The 12,585-nt window shown below is 47.3% G+C and overlaps 1 protein-coding gene across 1 annotated transcript in view; it reads right to left on the bottom strand.

Annotated features, from left to right (window-relative positions):
* CABLES1 (Cdk5 and Abl enzyme substrate 1) overlaps window positions 1-1,705 on the bottom strand; it is a 254,796-nt gene extending 253,091 nt beyond the window's left edge. The window contains exon 1 of the mRNA XM_063923590.1: window positions 948-1,705. Within this exon, the coding sequence (XP_063779660.1) occupies window positions 948-1,564 (617 nt within the window). The 5' untranslated portion in view covers window positions 1,565-1,705. The remainder of the gene's footprint in view (window positions 1-947) is intronic.
* Between the last annotated feature and the right edge of the window lie 10,880 nt (window positions 1,706-12,585).

Below are 12,585 nucleotides of genomic sequence, written 5' to 3'. Positions count from 1 at the left end.
AAAAAAATAAAAATAAATCCTGCTTATAATATTAACCATTTACCAGCCCACCAAAATTAAGGCACATCATAGCATAACAGTAACGTCTGCGCCAGCAGCTCAAACGTAGGAACTCCTGGACTGTTCCGTTGAGAGGCATCTAGGGGCCGCCGCTGCGCTAAACACTAAGACTCCCCCCCCCCCAATAGAAGTGAGGTGCAGCATTAGAGACTATGGGCCTAATTCAGACCTGATCAGCCACCCTGACATGTGGGGGGACGCCCAGCACAGGGCTAGTCCGCCCCGCATGTCTGGCCCACCCCACGCCACACAGGTACAAAAGCAACACACGGTGGCAATGCTTTTGTACCTGAAGAGTAGCTCCCTACCAGCGCAGCTCCTGCACACTGGCAGGGAGCTACCCGCCACTCTCTGGGTCACAGCGGCTGTGTATGATGTCACGCAGCCGCCGTGGCCCGCCCCCCGCACGGTCCCGGCACGCCTGCATTGCCCGGACCGCGCCACCAGAACGGCGGGGCCCGTCTCCTCCCACCCAGCGAACGCCTCTGCCTGTCAATCAGGCAGACGCGATCACTGGACTGAGATGCTGATAGCATCTCTGGCATGCACCGGCGCACTGCGGAACCTACGCAGTTCAGACCTGATCGCCCGCTGTGCGAAAATGCACAGCAGTGATCAGGTCTGAATTAATTTTAAAAAGTATATTAAAAAATAAAAAAAATGTACACACATGCATATATACACACACACACTCACAGTATGGTGTTTAACTCAATGTTTCCATAAATGCTGGGTTGTTGGTCACCGGTGGCCACAGCTTACCACGTTACTGATAGACTTGTGCCACTTGTACAGAGTATGCATTAGCTTTCCCCACTGTAGACAGGTGACACATGCTCTAATATAGCCTTCTCCTCTTGGTGATATTACACTAGGAGCCTCCTTACCGTGACCTGGGATTGTCCATGGCGCCAGAGAACAGCCCTTGCATCGGGTCAGAGCAGGGGAAGCTCTGTGCAGCGGTAGCAGCCGTCGTCCTGCAGAAAGCAGCCGGGGAGATGCCATAAGTGAATGAGTTGAGGCGGACCCTGCTCCCTGCGATGACAGATGTAAAGGGAGCACCGGTGAAGGCATCCTCCGCCTCTGCCAGCTCATGTCCCAGCACATGCATCTCCTCGTCCCCCTGCAGGACCGCAATAGGACACACAGCTAGCAGAGGCGGCGAGGCCCGGCTTGCTGCGCTGCTGCTGTGCTGGAGCTGCAGTGAGTGCCTGGGAGAGAGAGCAGGTGCCGGTGAGCACGGTGCTGGCTGTGTGCGGGCATGCTGCAGACCGGCTGCTGCTGCACCTGCATGGCTCTCCTCCTCTGCTCCCGCACACTCCTGCAGGGGTCGCCCGTCCAGAGAGATGTTCGTGAGGAATGAGAGAGCAGCCTGTCTCCTGCGGGGGTCCATGAGCTGCTGCCTCCTTACGTGCTCCAGGCTGCGGCCACCTGGAGACTGCATGGGACCCGCAATCATTATCCTATTGCCGCTCTTGCTGCTGCTGGTGATGGCAGTCATCATGGCGTACGGTTCTGTGAATGAATATGCTGCTGCTGAGTGCAGGACGGGCTGACAGGAGTTGGGCACGAGTATACACAGCAGCACTATCAGCAGCAGCGAGGCGCCGCTTGTTATTGCTGGGAGTGGGGCGGGATCACTGATGATATGATCCTTCCTCCCCTGTACTTGGTATTTGCAGGCAGCAGCAATGGGCTGGAACTTCCTTCAAGTGTTGCTACTTGCTAGTTCTTCTTCTCTTTCCCTACACAAGTCCAATTCCTGCAAACCTGCTACTCTGTTCAGTACATACAGTATAGTATCAGATCAGACACATACTGTACATTGTAGTATACAGTACATAGTATTAGACCAGGCACATACATTGTGCTCTGTAGTGTACAGTACATAGTAAAAGACCGGCCAGGCCCATATATTGTGATCTGTAGTGTTCAGTAACCAGGCACGTACATTGTGCCCTGCAGTGTACAGTATATACAGAGCCGGCCCTAACCAATATGATGCCCTAGGCAAGATTTTGGCTGGTGCCCCCTAGCACCACCGCCAGGGCCGGTTCCAGGGCTTCTGGCGCCCCGGGCGGCATTGGGGGGCGTGGCTTCATACAGGGGGCGTGGTCATTTACGCCCCCTGTACAGACTGGAATGATGCGCGGTGCGCGATGACGTCATCGCGCACCGCACATCAAAGGTCCTTTCAACGAAGAGAAACTAGACGCGTAGCGTCTAGTTCCCTTCGTGGAGAGGACCTTGGCCGTGCGGTGCGCGATGACGTCATCGCGCACCGCACAGTAAAGGACCTCTCCACGAAGGGAAACTAGACGCGTACGCGTCTAGTTTCCCTTCCCAGCGGCCAGCGGCAGCAGGGCGACAGCGGGGGCCGGGGGGCACACACTGCAGCAGGGGATCTTGCCCTGGTGCGGCGCCCTCCGGAAGGCGGCGCCCCGGGCAAAAGTACTGCTTGCCCGTGGCAAGATCCGCTACTGACCACCGCTGGTTCTGCCTCTGACCTTGCACCTCTTTCCCAGCACCATCATTTGACGCACAACCCAAAAAGGGGCATCTTCTTGCTGGGAAGGGGCATGGCCACACAATAGTAACCCCAATTCCAATTACGCCACACAGTGCTGCAACTTTATTCACATTTGATCATGCGATAGTGTCCATAATTCATATTACATCTCACAGTAGTATCACTTTACCTTATAAACGTTACTCCTCACAGTAGAGCCCCTTATTCACATTACATCACACTGAATTGCTCCTTATTCACATTACACCACACCTTATTGCTCTTTATTCACATTAGACGACACAGTAGCGCCCTTTCTATATGCAACGCCACATAGTAGAGCACCTTATACACATAATGCCACACATTAGTAATGCATTTATACACAATTCCACACAGTAATGCCCCTTACACATATGAGACACATTAATGTCCTTATAAACATAATCACCTTACACATTATGACAACCTTTATTAATGCCCTTTTACACATAATGTCCCTTACACATATGCCGCACATTATTAATGACTTTATACACATAATGACACACATAGTGCCCCCTACACATTTGCTGCACATTATTAGTGCCCCTATACACATAATGACACACATACAGTAGTACCCTGTTACACATATGCCGCACATTATTAATGCCCTTATACACATAATGATACACATAGTGGCCCTTTACACATATGTTGCACATTATTAAAGCATTTTTACATGACACACATAATGCTCCTTACACATATTCTGAACACTACTGCACAACCAACCCACTCACATGCACACAGCACTCATACTTCCACTAACACTGTGACCTCTGCCTCTGCTTGGATACAGATGTGTCCTCACAAATCTTGCATCAATGCTAACGTCGGGCACTTTTTTTTAATGAAAATGCATCTTATTTGCATTGCTATGTGACTAGGATGCACAAGCAGCTTCTGCTGATTAAACTGATATGCAGCATGCCAATATACTGTGTGAGACTGTGGCTGTATCTGCATATGAAATGCTACATACAGAATATAGGCATGCCGCATATCATTTTAATCAGCAGAAGCTGATGATGCCCCTAGGCATATCAAATGCCCTAGGCAATTGCCTAGCTTGCCTATGCCTATGGCCAGCTCTGAGTATATATGTGTATAGAGAGAGAGAGAGATTAGACCAGGCACGTACATTGTGCTCTGTGGTGTACAGTACATAGTAAAAGACCGGCCGAGCACATACATTGTGATCTGTAGTGTATAGTACATAGTATTAGACCAGGCATACACATTGTGCTCTGTAGTGTACAGTACATATTTATATTCCAGTAAAGGTGTGTACATGCGGTGCGATTTTTCTTACGATTTTGACTATATTGCCAAAATCGTAAGAAAATATAGTGCATATCGCACAGTGTGTATAGTCCTTACGATGCCGACGCGTGGTACCGAGTTGATCGCTCGCTGGCTAGTTTTAGCAGCCGTGCAAACGCTATGCAGCCGCCCACTGGGGAGTGTATTTTAGCTTAGCAAAAGTGCGAACACGTGCATCCGAGATCTGTAAAAACAGTTTGTGCAGTTTCTGAGTAGCTCTGCACCTACTCAGCGCTTGCGATCACTTCAGCCTATTCATGTCCGGATTTGACTTGATACACCCGCCCAGCGAACGCCCAGCCACGCCTGCGTTTTTTCACACGCCTGCGTTTTTGCAAACACTCCCTGAAAACAGTCAGTTGACACCCAGAAACACACCCTTCCTATCAATCTTCTTGCGGCCGTCAGTGCGACTGAAAACTTCGCTGGAACCTGTGCACAACCACAACGGGCTTTGTACTCGTACGTCGCACGTGCGCATTGCGGGGCATACGCATGTGCAGAAATGCAATTTTTTAGCATGATCGCTGCGCTGCAAACAACAGTAGCTAGCGATCAACTCGGAATGACCCCCTATGGGGAGTGGATTTTTGCATAGTAAGGCTGCGATCGCTTGTGCAGCCGTGCTATGCAAAAAAGTTTTGTGCAGGATAGGAGTAGGGTCAGACTTACTTACCTGTTGCGATCACTTCAGCGTGTCAGGTCCTGGAATTGACGTTAGACATCCGCCCTCAAAACGCCTCGACACGCCCGCGTTGGACTCACCACTCCCCGAAAATGGTCAGTTGACGCCCGGATGCACCTTCCTGCTGTCAATCTTCTAGCGGTCGCCGCTGTGAAGCAGTAGGAAGCATCGCTGTCCGGCGAAGGCCATCGCTGGGCAACGACGTGCCTGCGCATTGCGGCCGTAGCGCATGAGCAGTTCCGACCTGATCGCACAACTGCGAAAAAGTGCAGTGTGCGATCAGGTCGGAAAGATCCCCACTGACTATATTGGCGGGGCCAGCGAATAGTCAATGTCAGGCATACTGCGCATTGCGCCGTGTGTACACATCATTAGGGTAAATGTAGGACTGCAAATACCACCAGACAGGGATCCATGCTTCTGCATGGCTAATTGCCAAAGCCTCCACCTGCAACTGCCATGCCATACCAGCTCCATGGGTACTGCAGTCCAGCATAGCAGCCGTGCCGCTCAGCAGTGACAGGCATCAACAGGTGTCACTGCTGCTCAGCCGCCAACTCCTTCATGAAGGGAGGCTGGTTGATAGCGATCAGATGTCTCACAATTCTTGCCAAATGGACTGCAATGAAATAGGTGTCAGCAATTGCAAATCTCTGCCTATGACCCCTTCACGGTTTTAAATTTGAAAAAAAAGGGTCACCTGCTCTGATGCATACATGCAAGGGAAAACGTGCTGGGCTGCCTCCAGTAAGTGGCATCCCTAGGCATGTGCCTCACGCGCCAAGTGGAAATCCGCAGCTGGTTTACAGTACATAGTATTAGACCAGGCACATAGATGGCGCTCTGTAGTGTACAGTACATAGTAATAAACCAGGCACATACATTGTGTACTATAGTATAATAGACCAGGCACATACATTGTGTACTGTAGTGTAATAGACCAGGCACATACATTGAGTACTATAGCGCATAGTACATCCTGTAGCTATAGACCAGGGACATACATTGTGCACTATAGTATAATAGACCAGGCACATATATTGTGTACTATAGCGCACAGTACGTAGCTATAGACCAGGGACATACATTGTGTACTGTAGTGTATTAGACCAGGCACATACATTGTGTACTGTAGTGTAATAGACCAGGCACATACATTGTGTACTGTAGTGTAATAGACCAGGCACATACATTGTGTACTGTAGTGTAATAGACCAGGCACATACATTGTGTACTGTAGTGTAATAGACCAGGCACATACATTGTGTACTGTAGTGTAATAGACCAGGCACATACATTGTGTACTGTAGTGTATTAGACCAGGCACATACATTGTGTACTGTAGTGTAATAGACCAGGCACATACATTGTGTACTGTAGCGTAATAGACTAGGCACATACATTGTGTACTATAGTATAATAGACCAGGCATATACATTGTGTACTATAGCGTACAGTACATAGTTATAGACCAGGGACATACATTGTGTACTATAGTATAATAGACCAGGCACATACATTGTGTACTGTAGTATAATAGACCATGCACCTATAGCAGCGCAATGTAATTGGTGGAGGCTCCGCTGCAGCTGTCCCTCTCCTTCCACATAGGCTGGCCACCGCTGTGATGAGGGTAGTGCATCCCAGCATTCACAGCGGCGGCGGCCAGCCTATGTGGAAGGAGAGGGACAGCTGCAGCGGCGCCTCCACCAATTACATTGTGCTGCTGCGGCTCCGGAGTCCCCCTCCCTCCTCCTACTTCCCCCCGTGGCTGCGTCCCTGTGCACTCCTCCTTGGCAGCGGCCCGCAGCACACAGCGGCAGGCGGCATGTAATGAGTCAGTTTGGCTCATTACATGCCGCTGGCTTTGGGCCCCTTCACAGTGGCGGGCCCCAGTGCAAGGCATAGCTTGCACTGGTGGCAGTTCCACCACTGACTGTAGTGTAATAGACTATGCACATACATTGTGTACTGTAGTGTAATAGACCAGGCATATACATTGTGTACTATAGTATAATAGACCAGGCACATACATTATGTATTATAGCAGAGGTTCCCAAACTGTGTGCCGTGGCTCCCTGGGGTGCCTCGGGACACTTGCAGGGGTGCCCTGGGTTGGAGGTCCAGGACCAATTCAAATTATTCATGGTCAATATAATAGGCAAAACCAGTGCTGGTGGCTGCCAGTCATAAAATATGTGGCCAAACAGAAGCAAATTTTGTCCCTCACCACACAGCTGGCCCTAAGGATGACATATAAACGCGATCTACTTAATGTAATATTTCTTTCTAAATTTCTCAATAAGAAATGTTTGGCCTAGGGGTGCCGTGAAAAAACTTCTGATATTCTAGGGTGCCGTGATTCAAAAAAAGTTTGTAAACCACTGTACTATAGTATAATAGACCAGGCACATACATTGTGTACTATATTATAATAGACAAGGCATATACATTGTGTACTGTAGTGTAATAGACCAGGCACATACACTGTGTACTATAGTATAATAGACCAGGTACATACAGTATATTGTGTACTACAGTGTAATAGACCAAGCATATATTATTATTATTATTATTATTATTAGTAGTAGTATTTATCACTGACCTGGTTTGGAAGTGTTGTGGACTCGGGGTTTCTTCCGGTGACCGGGAAGAGGAACCGCTGCTGGGTCGCAGTAGAGATGGCCGGATGTAGGTCTTCCTCATACAGGATTAGGACGGTAGGCAGGGGGCACGGGTGAATGCTTGAAGGTCTTCTGAAAGACAAAACTTGTAAAGGTGCTGATGAATTGGTGGAGAGTACCAAAAGCTTACTGTGAGCGATGTTGGGGTGCTGGAGGCACTGAGGTGCTGGAGGCACCGAAATGCTAGAGTTACTGAGGTGTTTGAAGGCGCTGAGGCGCTTAGAGACGTTGAGATGCTTGGAGGCACAGTGGTGCTGGAGGCACGAAGGTGCTGGAGGCACAGAGGTGCTGGAGGCACAGAGGTGCCGAGTGCTGAGGCACGGAGGTGCTGAGGCACGGAGCTGCTAAGGCACGGAGGTGCTGAGTGCTGAGGCACGGAGGTGCTGAGTGCTGAGGCACGGAGATGCTGAGGCACGGAGATGCTGAGGCACGGAGACACTGGAGGCACGGAGGTGCTGAGTGCTGAGGCACGGAGGTGCTGAGGCACGGAAGAGCTGAGGCACGGAGACACTGGAGGCACGGAGGTGCTGAGTTCTGGGGCACGGAGGTGCTGAGGCACGGAGATGCTGGGAAGCACGGAGATGCTGAGGCACCGAGGTGCTGGGAAACACGGAGATGCTGAGGCACGGAGGTGCTGGGAAGCACGGAGATGCTGAGGCACGGAGGTGCTGGGAAGCACGGAGATGCTGAGGCACGGAGGTGCTGGGAAGCACGGAGAAACTGGAGCTCTGGAGATCACCACCACAGTCACAGCAACGATGATACTCAGGCGCCGGAGCATTGCCCGGCGTCTGAATTTGAACTTCCCGCCAGGGCCTGATTGGTGGAGGTACCGATGACGTCACCCGCACCTCCCGTGGACGTCGAGCGCACACGCTGGCCGGACGGAGCGCTGGACGCCAGGAACCTCCAGCGAGGACGGCCGCACGGAGACCCAGCGCGCCCGTTGGGGTAAGTATGGAGACCGCGGCGGCGCTGTGACAGTATTATCCTTCATATTGCACCACAAGGGATCCACAGCACCCAAATACAGAGTACATAAACAAATAAAAAAAAAAAGGAAAACTGTGACTTATAGTTGAAGAAAATATAAGACAAGTACAGGGTACATAGACATAGCTGCATCAGCAGATGACACTGAAATAAGTATCATGGTATCAGAAAACCACTAGATTTGGTGCAGTCAAAGATTATTAAAGTAAGAAAAGGATAAGCACATGGGGCGGATTAGTATGGAAAACGAACCCGGGAAATTTTTTGAAGCAGCCCTAATGGAGGTGAGCTCTGATGAGGGGGTGGAGGTCTGTTGAGAGGGGCGGGATCCATCCTTATAAGGCCTGATTGTACGCAAAATGCAGCCTTCCTTGTGTCTTTGCCGCAGACTAGGAGCAGATTGGGAACTAAAAATGATCCTGTAAAATTTTGTAGAAGTGGCCCGACATGGGCAGCAAGAGAGGTTTATACCCATGGCAGCAGTATGGAATAACAGACTGAATAGAGACAATGCTGTGTACTGGGTGCATTGGACTGCCTATCATGTGGGTGGTGGGGCCACATGACACACAAAACAGGCCCTACATACATGTCGGCCTACCAGGAATCCGCCCATGGATAAGCACATGAGGGAAGAGGGCCCTACTCTTGAGAGCTTACATTTTAAAGGGGAGGAGTAGACAGACAAGGGTGACACAGAAAGCTGTGAATGCCAAATTGTTTCCTCACAAATATTTAAAATGCCCACTCTAATATATACTGCAGACGCCAGACGCATCTTATTACCATATACGATAAAAGTGTGCTGTACATCGCAAAACACTGCATCCCATAAGAGAAAACAATACACCCACACATTATCTGAGTTCCAAAGCTCATTGATTTATATATTTGTTATTAAAAGGATATGTATTCAATATATTACAATGTACCGTATACACATAATTACATGGTTACAACTCACACAGTAAGCAGTTAAAACATACAGTTACAGTTACAGGCCAGCATACAATACCATTCCCTCAATGCATCTTATATCTCTCTCCCTCTCTGTAAAATCATGCAGGCACTGGTCTGCCAGCAACTCCATCATCCTCTGGTACAAAACAGGAACTGGCTTCCTGTGTGATCATCAATGTGTTATCTAGTTTGGGGAGGGAACTTCCTCATTCATGATGAGTCACTAGTCTGTGTATGCTGAACAGGTTCAGCCTTGGGGACGTCCAAAGGGGCTGGCTTGAGCTTCCTGTCCACTACCTGTTTGGAATATCTATTGTTCTAATAAAAGTGATATTAGCTTTTATACATTTAATCATAATTATTTGTTGCAATGTCCTACAACTTAATAACAAGTATCAAATTAATCTACACATTAATCTGCTTGCATTAATACAAAATATGACAGGTGTACCTGGTTTCGTTCAAATAATACACATACATGACATTACTTCATTATATAATTTTAAATCATCATGATGTCTGGCGCTTGATATTATTATAGTTATGTACTGTATGTAATAAGTGTCGAATCCATCTCTGTGGCATGTCCGTGTAAATGCGTGTGTTACCATATATTGCTGTGCTCGCTGCGCGTATTTGCAAGTATAGTGACTCAATGTGTGTAGTTTGTATGTTCTTTTTATGTAATATTTTTGACTTCGACAGTCCACCCTTTGGCAGTAAACAATAACTGCCATCAATTATTAACATAAGAAAAAAAAATATTTCATACAATAATCGGTGACCTAGACACAAGTATGTATTAATTTTGCAAATCAGACACTTGACTATATTTGGGGAAGACAGGGAGGAGGACAAGATATCCTCTATATGCACTCGGCTGTCACGGGACCACTGGTTGGGTGTGGGACAACATTCAACCTATAGAGTATGCTGGGACAGTGCTTTGGCCTATAATGTCTGATTTGCGATGAACATTTCACACATACATGTACCTACGTCTTTGTACACTGATGTTTGGATTCGATTGAGGTTCTGCTGGGTAGATGAAGAAGACACAAACAAATCGTGACAGTGACATATAAAATTTTCATGATCTACATATTCCTATCATTTTCTGAACATTGTTTCAATTTCTGGAACGTATGCTAGGTCTGTTTAATAATTGAACAAGGGTTATAAGTAGTGTCCTTCCTAAATAACATAAACCTTCGGAGTTCGGGGAGAGCCACTCATAAACCTTTCTTCCACATATATTAATGAGCTCTTTATCTGCAATGTGTGAATAGCCATTGTCTGATTGTTCCTGATTACTTCTGAACGCCATAACTACTAGAACTTTGATTTTTCTCTGACTTTAACAAACTGATCGGCTAATCCTGGGATCCTATAAGGAAATCACTCCTTCCTCCAGAACCAGTTCCAGTCCCACACTCGACTCCTCATAAAAAAACCTTGCAAAAATAGAATATCCTGAAAAAAAATGTTTGTCAGCGGGAAAGAGAGAAAAGAGAAATAGAACAAAACAACTCTTGTTCATAACAAATCAATTACAATGACTGGTCTTTCTGCAATCCTTTAGTATGCTCAGGTAGTGTTCAACAGTGCCGCCTCTCAGTTTTCACGGAACAGAGTCTCTGGTGATACTTTTGCGATCTCACTCCATTTACGAGTACTTTCCGGACTACCGACTTTCCTGCAATGGGAATCGTGGACCCAAGTCTCTCTCTCTGCTACTTTCACTGGGATAGTGCTGTCAACAAAACTTGGTATGGTCCTTCCCACCTGTCTATTAGGCAACCTGAGCGTAAGAAGAATCACACAGTCTATTGGTTCACAATCAAGACAGTTAGTATTTGGCATACCAGCAATCAACAGTTTCAAGTTCTTTTGTCAAGTTCTCAAATGCTGGCTCATCTCAATAAGGTACTGTACTGTCACCTCATTGGTGTATTTCTGATCATTGTGCGGATCAATCATGACATGAGGTTGTCTTCCAAAAACAACACAAAAAAGACACAAATACCAAAACAAAAACAAAAACAAATTTCGAAGAGGTTGATTAGTTGAGTGTAGATCTGGGAGTGGTTCCGAAGCTACATAATTCTAGTGGCAGTATCTATGATCACAATAGTACAATTTCAAGCTTTGCTCCTACTTCTAGGGGTACCATTATCTGCACACAAATTTCTGCGCAATTTTTCTTTGCGGTAAACACAGCAGCATCCGTGGCAGCAGGAAATGCCTCTACCCAGTTTGAGAAAACATCAGTGCACACCAATACATAACAATAATTCCTAAAGGGTGTTAACTGTACAAAGTCGATTTGTATTTCCTGAAAAGATCCGTCTGCAGGAGGGATATGGGATGGCTCTTTGGTATTGCTTTACCAATATTCTTCCTCAAGCAAGCAAGACAGGTCATTGCTCTCTTACCTGCATGAGAATAGAATCCTGGCGCACACCAGTAGGCTCTCATCAGCCTGCACATACCATCTTTGCCTAGATGAGTCAGACCGTGTGCCACCTCAGCTAGACTTGGAAGGTATGCTCTGGGAGCTACTGGCTTACCGTGTCCACCTGTCCACAGTCCTGAGGACTCCTGGCCATACCCCTTTGTCCTCCAGACTGCCTTTTCCTGTAGGGAACACACATTTTTGTATCTTAATTTAACTATTGTGTGTTTGCAATGTAGAGTACCATGAGCATAACTCAAAAAAAAAAAGAAAAAGAAAAAAGAAACATCTCTAGAGGAGAGAAAGAAGAAGAAAATGAAAAAGAAAATGGCAGGTTTGCCATTCACCAACAGGCATATCAGTGTCTATACAAAATTTCCCTTCACCAGTATTCCCATTCTCCACCCTTTGTGCATGACAAGGCACACTGCAGTAATACTGGTGTCATCGTGCTGTTGAGATATACTGGGTTCGGGCAGAACTCTGAAGGACCTAGGCATGTGGAGTTTGAACTGTAATTGGGTCCATGTATTGTACCACTCTGTGTGAACGCAAAAGATGAAGAGGAAAACTGTAGAGAAACAGAATAGAGGTTGGTGACAGATGAGTTTGTAGAGGTGAAGATTTTATCAAAATTTGACAACTGGATTGGGCACTACGGGGAAGTGATTCTCTACTTGGTCTACTCCCCTTTAAAAAATTTCTGTGTTTGTCTTATCACTATTGAGACTATCCCAGCCATCAATCCAGTGTCCTGTCCATCCTAAGTTCATAGGGAACCCGGTATCTATGAGATAATTTCCTCTACCTGTGATGGACATGCATCTAGAACAGTAGAATGCGACATTAGTCTTCGTGGGTGTTTTATACG

This window comes from Pseudophryne corroboree, chromosome 5 (genome assembly GCF_028390025.1).
Source record: "Pseudophryne corroboree isolate aPseCor3 chromosome 5, aPseCor3.hap2, whole genome shotgun sequence".
Classification (NCBI taxonomy): domain Eukaryota; kingdom Metazoa; phylum Chordata; class Amphibia; order Anura; family Myobatrachidae; genus Pseudophryne; species Pseudophryne corroboree.
Note: the sequence above shows the minus strand (reverse complement) of the source record. Positions and strands in the feature narration are given on the sequence as shown.